The sequence below is a fragment of the Drosophila mojavensis genome, unplaced genomic scaffold, assembly GCF_018153725.1.
Source record: "Drosophila mojavensis isolate 15081-1352.22 unplaced genomic scaffold, ASM1815372v1 contig_136, whole genome shotgun sequence".
In the NCBI taxonomy this organism is placed as follows: domain Eukaryota; kingdom Metazoa; phylum Arthropoda; class Insecta; order Diptera; family Drosophilidae; genus Drosophila; species Drosophila mojavensis.
Window position 1 is genome coordinate 29,324,486 of NW_025318667.1, and position 11,166 is coordinate 29,335,651.

At 44.0% G+C, this 11,166-nt stretch overlaps 2 protein-coding genes across 2 annotated transcripts; both read left to right on the forward strand.

Annotated features, from left to right (window-relative positions):
• The first annotated feature begins 713 nt into the window (after window positions 1-713).
• On the forward strand, window positions 714-4,035 carry LOC122757839. The gene is made up of 2 exons (XM_044011405.1): window positions 714-1,202; window positions 1,273-4,035. The coding sequence occupies exons 1-2, from the start codon at window positions 714-716 to the stop codon at window positions 4,033-4,035; spliced, it is 3,252 nt and encodes a 1,083-aa protein (XP_043867340.1).
• Window positions 4,036-4,037: 2 nt separating this feature from the next.
• LOC122757878 lies at window positions 4,038-5,654 on the forward strand. The gene is made up of 2 exons (XM_044011527.1): window positions 4,038-5,569; window positions 5,623-5,654. The coding sequence occupies exon 1, from the start codon at window positions 4,038-4,040 to the stop codon at window positions 4,986-4,988; it is 951 nt and encodes a 316-aa protein (XP_043867462.1). The 3' UTR covers window positions 4,989-5,569; window positions 5,623-5,654.
• Window positions 5,655-11,166: the final 5,512 nt, after the last annotated feature.

The following is an 11,166-nucleotide window of genomic DNA, read 5'->3' on the forward strand; positions in this document are numbered from 1 at the left end:
AACAACAAACAGCCGTTACAGAGCGCAACGAAAATATATGTTGAGAGAGCGAGTCAACAACAAAAACAGCCGTTACGGAGCAGATCAAAAGTCCTCAGCGAGAGAGTATACTTGCACACCACAAAAATCAAAGATTCAAGAGAGGCAAATACAACAACCGTAGATAGTGAGAGCAACTTATGCACACACTCACACAAACTTAGAAAGAGTGAACTGGGGAGAGCGCCAACAAATAGAAACACTAAAGCAAAAATGCAAATAATGAAACTAATGAACCGACACTGCACACAAAGCTTCACAAATTAAAAAAGCAAATTATTAAAAACGCAGTGAACAACGGATCAAACCTTGCACAGGATAATATAGATATTTGCTGTATACAACCGAACCGCAATTATGTGAAATTTAATAAAAATAATTAACTAAGAAAACAAGAATAATTGAAGAGCACAATAGTAAACACGTCTGTTAACTCTCACTGAGAACTCTCTCACTGAGTCAGTCGAATTGAGGCCTCAGCTTTAGTCATCCCACGGCTCTCCGGCAATCTGCCATCGTACCCCATTCCACAAAATCTCTTGAACAATCTGCCCGACATCCCATTAGCTGATCCACTTTTCTTCAAGAGCGCTCAAATTGACGTTCTTTTAGGCGCGGATATCCTTCCGTCGATCGTTCAGGGGGGCTTCCGCCCTAACCTCTGCGGATCACTAATGGGCCAAGAAACAATCTTTGGCTGGATTCTTACGGGTCCAGTCACAAAGAAGCCTCAAGAGTCAATTTCCGCTTTCACGACTAGGGTTACCATTCTCCACGATGAGAAACTCGACCATCTCATCACCAAATTTTGGGAGGTGGAGAATCTCCCCAAGGTAGCCAGTGAGCCGGACTCTGCGTGTGAGGACAATTTTGTCCGAACCACACGGAGAGACAAGTCTGGCTCCTACGTCGTGACTCTTCCGTTTAAAAATCCGGATCACCCTGACTTAGGTCATTCGCGATCCATCGCTCTGGGGCAGTTTCTCAAAAATGAGAGCAGGTTGTCCAAGAATCCGATACTCAAGGCCGAATACGAAGCTATCGTGCAAGAGTATCTCGACTTGGGTCATATGAGGCCAGTGTTTTCACATTGCAATCCTGCAATGAGTAACTTTTACCTGCCTCACCACGCAGTGTTTAAGCCCGACAGCACCACCACCAAAGTGAGGGTGGTGTTCAATGCATCGTGCCCATCTTCCAATGGGAAGAGCCTGAATGATATTCTTCATCCAGGCCCGGTCCGGGCAAATCCTCCAATGGCGATACTATCGATACGTGTTCAATGCAGATATCACTAAAATGTATCGCCAAATTCGTGTTGATCCAAAACACACCCCTTTCCAACGAATCCTGTTCCGTAAGCCAGACGGCAACATCGGGGACTTCGAGCTAAGCACCGTCACTTTTGGAGTAAACTGTGCTCCCTTCCTGGCTTTGACAGTTCTCAAACAGCTCGCAAATGACGTGAGATCCCGTTTGCCTCTCGCCAGCAAGGTCATCTCCGAGTGCATGTACGTCGATGACGTACTTGCAGGAGCACATTCCAAAGAAGAGGTGATCGCAACCATCGCCGAACTCATAGAAGCTCTGGAGAGTGCGGGGTTTCCATTAAGGAAGTGGACATCCAATTCCATGGATTGTTTGAAGGCTATCCCAAAGAGTCATCGGCTGTGCGAGGACTTCTTAGAGCTAGAAGATTCAAGCACAGCAAGGACTCTAGGCCTACGTTGGCAAGCGCAAGCCGATCTGTTTCTTTTTTCGCCCCCCAACATTCCTCTCCAGGAGACCTACACAAAGAGGTCGGTCCTTTCACAGATCGCCAAGTTGTTCGACCCCGCAGGGTGGTTGGCACCTTTTGTCATCCGAGCAAAAATATTTATGCAAGCGCTCTGGCTACGCGATTTAGATTGGGACCAACCTCTGCCGGGTGATCTCCTCACCCAATGGCAAGAGTTTCTCCTCAGCTTCTCCAGCCTTCGGGACATTCGTGTGCCTCGATGGGTACATTTCCAACCTCGAGCCACTATCCAATTTCATGGGTTTTGTGACGCATCGGAGCGTGCTTACGGAGCGGCTGTCTATCTCCGTGTAGAACTTGGCAACCAGATCTTCGTCAATCTGCTCTCCGCCAAAACGAGAGTCGCTCCGATCAAATCCATTTCTATACCCCGCTTGGAGCTTTGCGGTGCTGTCCTTCTGACCGACTTATGCTCAGTACTGCTCCCGGCATCCCCGGCAGTCAGTTTTCAGTCCTTTTACTGGACCGATTCGACTATTGTCTTAGCCTGGCTAAACAAGCCTGCCTGCAATTGGACAACCTTCGTCGCAAATCGGATCAGTAAAATAACTGAGCTCACCAATCCTGGTGACTGGCATCATGTCAGCTCAGAGCATAATCCTGCGGATCTAGCTAGCAGAGGAGCTCATCCTCAAGAACTTCTTTCAAATCCGCTATGGTTCCATGGCCCAGATTGGCTTCGACTTTCCCAGTCTCACTGGCCAATCATTCCTGTTCTTAGCTTGGAGATTGCTCTAGAGAAAAAGGCATCTAAAAGTCATGCTGCCACCTTGACTCCTCCAGCTGAATTCATAAGCAGGTTTTCAGAACTTCATCGAGCCCTCCGTGTCACCGCTTGGATGTTTCGTTTCATCAACCGGTGCAGGAGATCCGCTCCCCCTCCATCGCAAGAGCTCAGTGCTGATGAATTGCACTTTATTCAGTCCAGGTTCATCTCCTTGAGCCAAAACAGAATCTACTCAAACGAGATCAGCTGCTTACGTGCACAGAAACAACTTCCGGCCTCAAGTTCACTCCGCAATCTTAATCCTTTCCTGGATAGTAAAGGTATCCTGAGAGCATGCGGACGCATAAGGACATCCGCCTCCTTAAGCTATGACGAGCGCCACCCCATCATCCTCCCTTCTTCGTGCTCTTTCACAAAGCTGCTGGTCCGCTTCACCCATCGCATATCCTTGCATGGCGGGAACCAATTAATTGTGAGACTCATCCGTCTCCAAACGCAAATGATGGGCGATCTGCCAGCTGATCGCACAACCTTCACCAGGCCCTTCACCGTCGTAGGCGTCGACTTTGCAGGCCCCTTCGATGTGAAGAATTACGCCGGACGAGCCTGCCTCATCACAAAGGGTTACGTCTGTGTGTTTGTGTGTTTCAGCACCAAGGCTATCCATCTCGAGGCCACGTCCGACTTAACCACCGAAAAATTCTTAGCGGCGTTCTCCCGCTTGGTGGCTCGGCGTGGATGTCCGCAGAAGATTTACTCCAACAACGGGAAAACGTTTGTCGGAGCCGCAAAGACTTTATCACGAGACTTTGTGGAATCACTCCGATCCGAGGTGCTTGCAAAGCACTCTCTCCATAGCCTATCCTGGCATTTCAACCCACCGAGCGCACCACACATGGGCGGCTTGTGGGAATCAGGAGTGAAGAGTTTCAAGGCCCTATTCTACAAATCCACTGCCACGTCGAAATATACTTTCGAAGAGCTTTCGACCCTCTTGGCAAGAATAGAAGCCTGCCTCAACTCGAGACCGATAGCACCCATGTCCGAGGATTCCACCGATTTACAAGCCCTTACTCCAGGACACTTTCTAGTCGGTGGGCCTCTTATAACTATTACTGAGCCCAGAATTACGCAAGATGCGATGTCTATCCTGAATCGCTGGCAGCGACTTAAGGCTCTTCACCAACAATTCTGTTTCCGTTGGAAAGAAGAGTATCTTAAGGAGCTGCATAAACGTAATAAATGGCAATTCGCACAACGTGACTTGAAGGTCGGCGACATGGTCATCGTGAAAGACGACAATGTCGCCATCAACGAGTGGCGGCTCGGCCGTGTCCACCTCACGCACCCAGGAGATGATGGGAAGGTCCGAGTGGCGGACATTCTCACCTCCCGGGGCATTGTCCGTAGACCCGTCCATAAGTTGGTCATCCTACCAACGGACGATAACACCGCTGTGATGTCCAACTAACAATGTATGTGCCTCTTATTCCGTCACTCACCACCCCCGCACATCTCTCCTTTTCAGCTATGTCATCAGCCAATCATTCGATTCAATCCGTGGAGACACCTGGCATCAATTCCTTCCGATGCCGCGTGTGTAGAGGGGTCCACGCTCTGCGGAAGTGCAGGCGTTTCCTGGGCCTTCCGGCCGAAAAACGTCTTCGCGCCGTACTCATCAACAAGTACTGCGCGAATTGTCTGGCGCACCAACACTCCGGGCAATCCTGCCGAAGCAAAGCGAAATGTAAGACGTGTGGCCAGAGCCATCACACGCTGCTGCATTTGCCTGGAGCTCGTCGCCGACAGCGACGTCGTCCCGCTGCAGCCCCTATCAGCGGGCCCACCTCCTCCGCCTTCGCCGGGACACCTACACCCCAAAAAGGATCCCGCAAAGGACGACGCCACCAGGCAGCATCCAGGGCCACGAAGGAAGCCACGCCGCCGCTGAGCACGCTGATGCAGCACAAGGCCGTCAGCATCCTGCCCACGGCAATTGTCGTTGTGCAAACAGGCCAGAAAGATTTCGATGTGAGGGTGTTGATCGATCCGTGTAGCCCTACTACTCGGATCAATGCTTCATTGGCAAGGGCCATGGGTCTTTCCGCCACTAGCGTGGGTCCGGGAGAGGTGTGCACGGCGACCATCTGCTCAAAAACATCAGATTTTCACATTGACGCTATCCTGCAAGTAGACCCGCAGCTCAATTGCCGGACGCCAATCCGGCCGATCGAGCACGCAGCCAATCCGGCTGGGATTACGCTCGCCGACGGCAATTGGGCTCGACCCAGTACGGTGTCTGTTGTGCTGGGGGCTGACGTGTATCCTCACGTCATCCTTCCAGGAATCGTCCCCAGCACTGACGGTCGTCCCATGGCCCAGAACACCGTCTTCGGGTGGGTCCTTTCAGGGTCCTACCAATGATCTGATCCAATGTATATTGCAATCCTTGCAAGGGGGGGAGTATGTTAATGCCAGATCCCATTAACAGGATTGCTCCTCCCCCACAGAGCCCGATTATGCTATTAACAGCTTGCTGTTAATAGCATAACCGCTTGCTCTCAGTACTTGGCCCTCCGCCAAGTACTATTACTACTACTACTATTATTCCTACCACACTACTGAGTACAACGACTTGAATTACCGCCATTTTGCGTGTGCTTAATAAAAATAAGTTTTTAAAGAAAAATAAACACACGTGTTCTTATTGAAGACCACATCCCTACAACTTTGCTTATTTGAAGACTCCACCCTGCAACATTTGTTTTTTTATTTTTTTTTTTGGTGCATCGGCCGGGAAACGAACCCGGGCCGCCCGCGTGGCAGGCGAGCATTCTACCACTGCCAGATCCCATTAACAAGAATTGCTCCTCCCGCACCACACAATGTTATGTTGTTAACAGCATTCTGTTAATAACATCACCCAGTTCTCCTACTGGTTCGCGGTACTTAGCGCCCGCTGAGTACTTCGTCTCGCGCCTCACTTGCCTCACTTGCCTCTCCTGGTACTGTCGAGACATATGTACATCTTATTACTAATGCTATACGAGCAACACAGCTTTAATCTTAGAAATAAAGACGAGGAAATTACAACCCGGTCTTTTTGCTTATCGGCGACGCCACCACTCCAACATTTGGTCCTTCGAGCCGGAGAGGCAAGTGAGGCAAGTGAGGCGCGAGACGCCAAAGTGCAACCAAATTTGGCTTTATAACCGAAAATAGGCCAACTTTTAAATTTTACCAGGACAGCGATCCTAAACATAAGGAGTATAATGTACGCAATTGGCTACTTTACAACTGTGGAAAGGTCTTGGATACACCACACCAAAGCCCAGATCTCAACCCAATCGAACATGCATAGTCCTATTTGAAGAAAAAGGTTGGAACAAGGAATCCAACCAACCGTGGACAGCTAAAAGCTTTCATAATGGAGGAGTGGCAGAAGTTACCCCTAGAATATATTCAAAACTTGGTCAACTCGATGAAAAGAAGACTCCAACATGTACATTTGCTAAAGGGGGCCATACTAAATATTAAGTTTTTCAAAATTATCTATAATTAGTTTTACAATTTAAATTTAGAACAATATGTATGAAGTGTGTAAAGAGTTTCTTGACAGTGTCAAATATGAGTAATCTAAGTTTTTGTTTTTTTTTTAAGTTTCACCCTTATTGTTTTTGTTTCTGTTTTTTATAATTTAATTTAAAAATATCTATTAAACAGTTAACCATTGAAAAAAAATTAGCTGAATAAAACAAAAACTCGTTATTTTTGCACATAAAGTAAAACAAATTGAGTTTTTTTCCACTGTGTAAAGTGTTTCTTTACAGACTGTATGTATATGTTGAAGCACCAGCATTCTCTTTATTCATTTCCATTGTGCAGCAAGTTTCGGCGGCGGACAAGTTCTAAACGTTACTAATCTCTGTTTCTCAACCATTTCTGGTGCTTTCCGCCGAACCACACTCGGCGACAGCATACAGACGCTGTCGCCCAGCTACAACGGGACTTTTTCTTGGTACAAATCATATTCGACCAATTGCAACACACCGAACGGCCGATGCAATATTCTTGTGGAATTACAACAGTCGCGGAATTCCGAGAAAAGCAAATTCATCCGATTTCGCATACTAACCACCAAATACCCTTAACGGCTTCACTATGCAAGCTGCGCTCATCACCATACTAGGGCTGCAAATCTATCGATGGCTGTTACCGATCTATCGATGGAATTTGAATAGTCCGATAGATAGATGGCTTTTTTGCACCATCGATATATTTGTTCTCTTTGCAACATTTCATTGCAGGATTACAATATGGACAAATTTTTAAAACCGTCAAGTAAGTAATTATAAAAAGCAATGCAAAGTAATTTTTTTGTTAATAATTATTAAATATTAAAGATAAGAGAGAAGCGACCAATGAGCCGAGCATGCCTGGTGCCGATGAGGCGAAAAAGCGAAAGAAGACATCGGAGGTATGGACACATTTTGACAAGTGCCAAAACAAAATGTTCGCCAAGTGCCGCCTTTGCGGCAAAGAATATAAAACAAGTGGCAATACTTCCAATTTGCTGGAGCATTTAAAACGTGTTCATCCAGTTAGATCGAATTAATGAGGGAGGAAAAAATGAAGTATTAAATTGGAATTTCGGGTATGGAATAAGTTGCTTATTTCTTTTAAGTTTAGTTTGTTAAGATCTAGACGTAGTAATTGGAGGTTAATTTAGCAAATTAAGTAGTATTAGTTTGCATTTAAATTTGTATTTGAAAAGGCCGCCCAAAGCGCTGATGATTTGTCGGCGATCGGCGACACAACCCTGCGTGGAGAGTTTGAGCGGAGAGTTGCGTCGCCGACGCCGAGCGCTTAGGTCGAACGAGAGAAGAAAAGCGAGAGTTAGTCGGGGCTAAGCGGCAAAGGTCGTCGGATGACGGAGAGTCGGGATCGAGCAGCGGAAGCCGTCGGATGAAAGAAAAACTAAACTAAATTGTGCAAGTAATTTTCCTTTAAGTGCGGTTAAGTTAGTCGAAAAGTGTAAAATAAAATAACTTGGCGGAAAACAAATAAAACAAAGAAGAGTTTTCATTGAGAGAGGCGACGGCGAAGCTAGCAAAGGATCGGACGGCGGCGAGTGTAAGGCTGGATTATAAAGCAAGCGGTGCACGTGAGTGGCGGTTCCCATATTGAATTTTTACACCCTCTTTCCCTGTTCCCGGTCATATTACTAAACATCTACCCCCCCCTGGTGTGTCTCGATTCAAATAAATTTCTAAAAATTACTACCGGCTAAAATTTACTACCTTACAATAGATCAATTTGTAAAATGCCATGACAAATATACATATGCCATCATAAAAAAAATTAAATTAAATTCTACCCTACATAAATAGATCGGTGCCACGGATGGCAACAATGATTGATCCACGGTTTAAAAAAGAGGGGTTTCGTAACTCGAGTGTTGCTAAATGCGGCACAATATATTGATCCGCTCACTTATTGGAAGGTAAGTTTGCTAACTGAACATATGCATAATCTAACGTTAACTTTTTCCCAGATTAATGAGTCTCAGTTTGGCGCGATTGCGCAATTGGCAACAAAATATTTATGTGTTCCCGCTAGCTCCACTGAATCTGAGCGAATTTTCAGTAAGGCGTTGAAGCCAAAAAATGTAAATATATTATTGTTTTTGAACAAAAATATGAGCTTGGTTGATGATGATGATGAAATAAGCAGAAATAATAATTGAAATTAATAGCTTTTTTACCAGACAAAAAAGTACAAATGGATCTCTACCTTTTATTTTATTTTATAATATTATGTTTCAAATAATGAATTTTTTGTTTTTGTTATTGTTTTATACTAAGAATTATGTTTGAAAAATGTATTAAATACAATATTGTTTAAAAAAAAACACTAAAAAAAATTTTGATAATTCAAAACATAAATTTCGAATTATTTAAATGTAAATAATAAAAAAATTTGAATAGTTAAGTACTCAAATTTCATAAAATGTTTCCTTTCAGCTTTTTAAATTTTCGATGGAACCATCGATATATTCGATAGTTTTTTCCATCGATGGTGAAAATATCGAGTGGAGCCACCCTCGATGGATTTGTAGCCCTACACCATACCCTGTCATAGAACTCACATTCTTTGTTCAAGGGCATCGAGCACACAGGGTCGACTCACACGCGCACAAGCGCGAAGGCAAGCATGACGGGAAATAGACAAGTAGGTAGAAGCACAATTACAGTGCGCGCCAACATATTAATACCACTTGCGCTTCGACATTTATAGTGAAGGAAAATAGTCAACATATACCACCAATTTTTCGATATTTCGGGGTTTCGAAACGAAAATAAAAAATAAGGCAAATAGTTAGAACATTAATACATAGGAATCATTATTTCCACAAAAAAAAAAAAAAAATAATAATAATAATAATAAAACAATGTATACTAAAGTTGTTTGTAAAAAACATAAAAAACCTTGGCAAAAATGAGATAAAATTATTTCTCCTACATCTTTAAAGCTAGCGTCTCCAACAATTCAAGTTTTTGTCAAAAATGTATCCCCCACCCCTTACCCTCACCCACATATTTGTAAAAGACGTATTTAAAATACTAGAGACTTGTGCTTTGGTAAATGCATGCATATCCATGCTATAATCATAATCTGAAATATCTTATGAAGGTAGTCCATTGACAAGAAAAGTTATTAAACAATTAATTTCCATAGTAAGCCTACACTGCAGCTCATGAGTTTATGCGTGCGTGCGTATGCCTGTTGTGTGTGTTTGTGCGTGTGCATATGCGAATAATTATTGAAATATCAGTTGCTCGAAGGGTTCGAAGGGATCTCGTAGTCGAGTAGTTTCGACTAGAGCTTTCTTACTTGTTATACATATATATATATTGTTGAGCACCTTTTGGACCTTGGTACAAAACCAAGACTAGGTAATTGTATTTTATGTTTAAATGTAACCCTCTATTACAGAACCAGTGGCTACAGGCGTCGCAACAAATATTTGAACCAGTTGGACAAATACTGACAGACGAGACTCGTTGCTCTATTTTCAAGTGCTATTTTCTTACTAGATTATTATATGAAAGTAACGGTATTATATACCATTTCTTAGGAGGTAGGTACATTAATATCCTCCCCCACATGCTGGGTCTCAGTACTTTCCTCTCCGTGAAGTACCGACTTTCTCCAATTTTTCTAGAACGAGCACACATATACCTCCATATTGTGTTTTAAGTAAATAATAAAGAAAACATGAAAATTTTACATCCTGTGTTTCTGCTTATCCGATGCCAACGCTACACATTTTGATCCTTCGAGCCTTCATCAAGTTTCAAGCCCGAATTGACGGTTCCGGGGACTCTGGCTCCACCCAGGCGGCTCAGCTCCGGGCCTTCAACATCCGACGAGATCGGGTCAAGGCATTGTGGGATGATGTGGAGCAGCAGTACAAGGTTTGAGCCAAAGCATTGACCCAGGGGTACAGATTGATACCTTTTCCGCATCGAGTGCACCGCTCGCTCTTGTTTCCATTCTCTTCGCCTCGTCTGGAGACTGTCGCCTTCCACCTGTTGACACAGAATACTTGCGCTGGCCAACGTTATTATTATTATTATTATTTCACCCCAAGAGAGAGAGAGAGAGAGAGTTCTTAGTGAGAGTGAACAGACGTGTTGTTTTTCTGCTCTGTAAATTTGATTGTTTTCATAATTACCGGATTTTATTAAAGTTTCACACAATTGCGGTCGGCTGATTTTTGCAAGTGGCTATATATTCCTGTGCAAGGTTTGATCCGTTTTTATACCATGAACCCATTTTCAATGGGAAATCAGTGTATAATGGTTTTGTTGAAATGTATGTAACAGGCAGAAGGAGGCGTGGCAGACCCCCACACAGTATATGTATTCTTGATCAGGGCGACGAGCTGAGTTGATTTGGCCATGTCCGTCCGTCCGTCTGTCCGTATGTTTGAACGCGTCGATCTCAGATATAAGAGCTAGAGACTTAATTTTTTTTTTTTTTAATGACCGTATATACAGCGCGGATGTCGAGTTTGCTTTTAAAATTTGATAAACATCCCCTTATGTTTTTATTATCCAATAAAAACATTCAAGTTCAAGTCAGATGCCACTATAGCTAATAATCAAATATTCAATATAATATGTAGATCATATGCCATTAAGTCAAAAAATAATAATAAATAATAGTGAGTAGCGGCATGACGCTCGATTGAGAAGTCGCGATTCGAATCCTGATCGCGGTGCAACTGATGTTAATTTTTATACCCTAAATCCATTGAAAATGGGAAATCAGGGTTTAATGGTTTTGTGAAAAGTATGTAACGGGCAGAAGGAGGCGTGGCAGACCCCATAAAGTATATATATTCTTGATCAGCACGACGAGCTGAGTCGATATAGCCCTGTCCGTCTGTCCGTCCGTCCGTTCGTCCGTCCGTATGAGCAAAAGGATCTCAGAAGATATAAGAGCTAGAGATCTGAAATTTGGCATGCATACTCGTGTATACCAAAGGCAGTACGAGTTTGCTTTATTTTTTCGATAACTCATCCGATAACTTTTT

Bases quoted from the DNA above. Each gene is read 5' to 3' on its own strand.
- LOC122757839 (XM_044011405.1), top strand. From the start codon at position 714: ATGGGCCAAGAAACAATCTTTGGCTGGATTCTTACGGGTCCAGTCACA. The intron at 1,203-1,272 runs GTGAGGGTGGTG...TTCTTCATCCAG, and splicing joins CCGACAGCACCACCACCAAA to GCCCGGTCCGGGCAAATCCT.
- LOC122757878 (XM_044011527.1), top strand. From the start codon at position 4,038: ATGTATGTGCCTCTTATTCCGTCACTCACCACCCCCGCACATCTCTCC.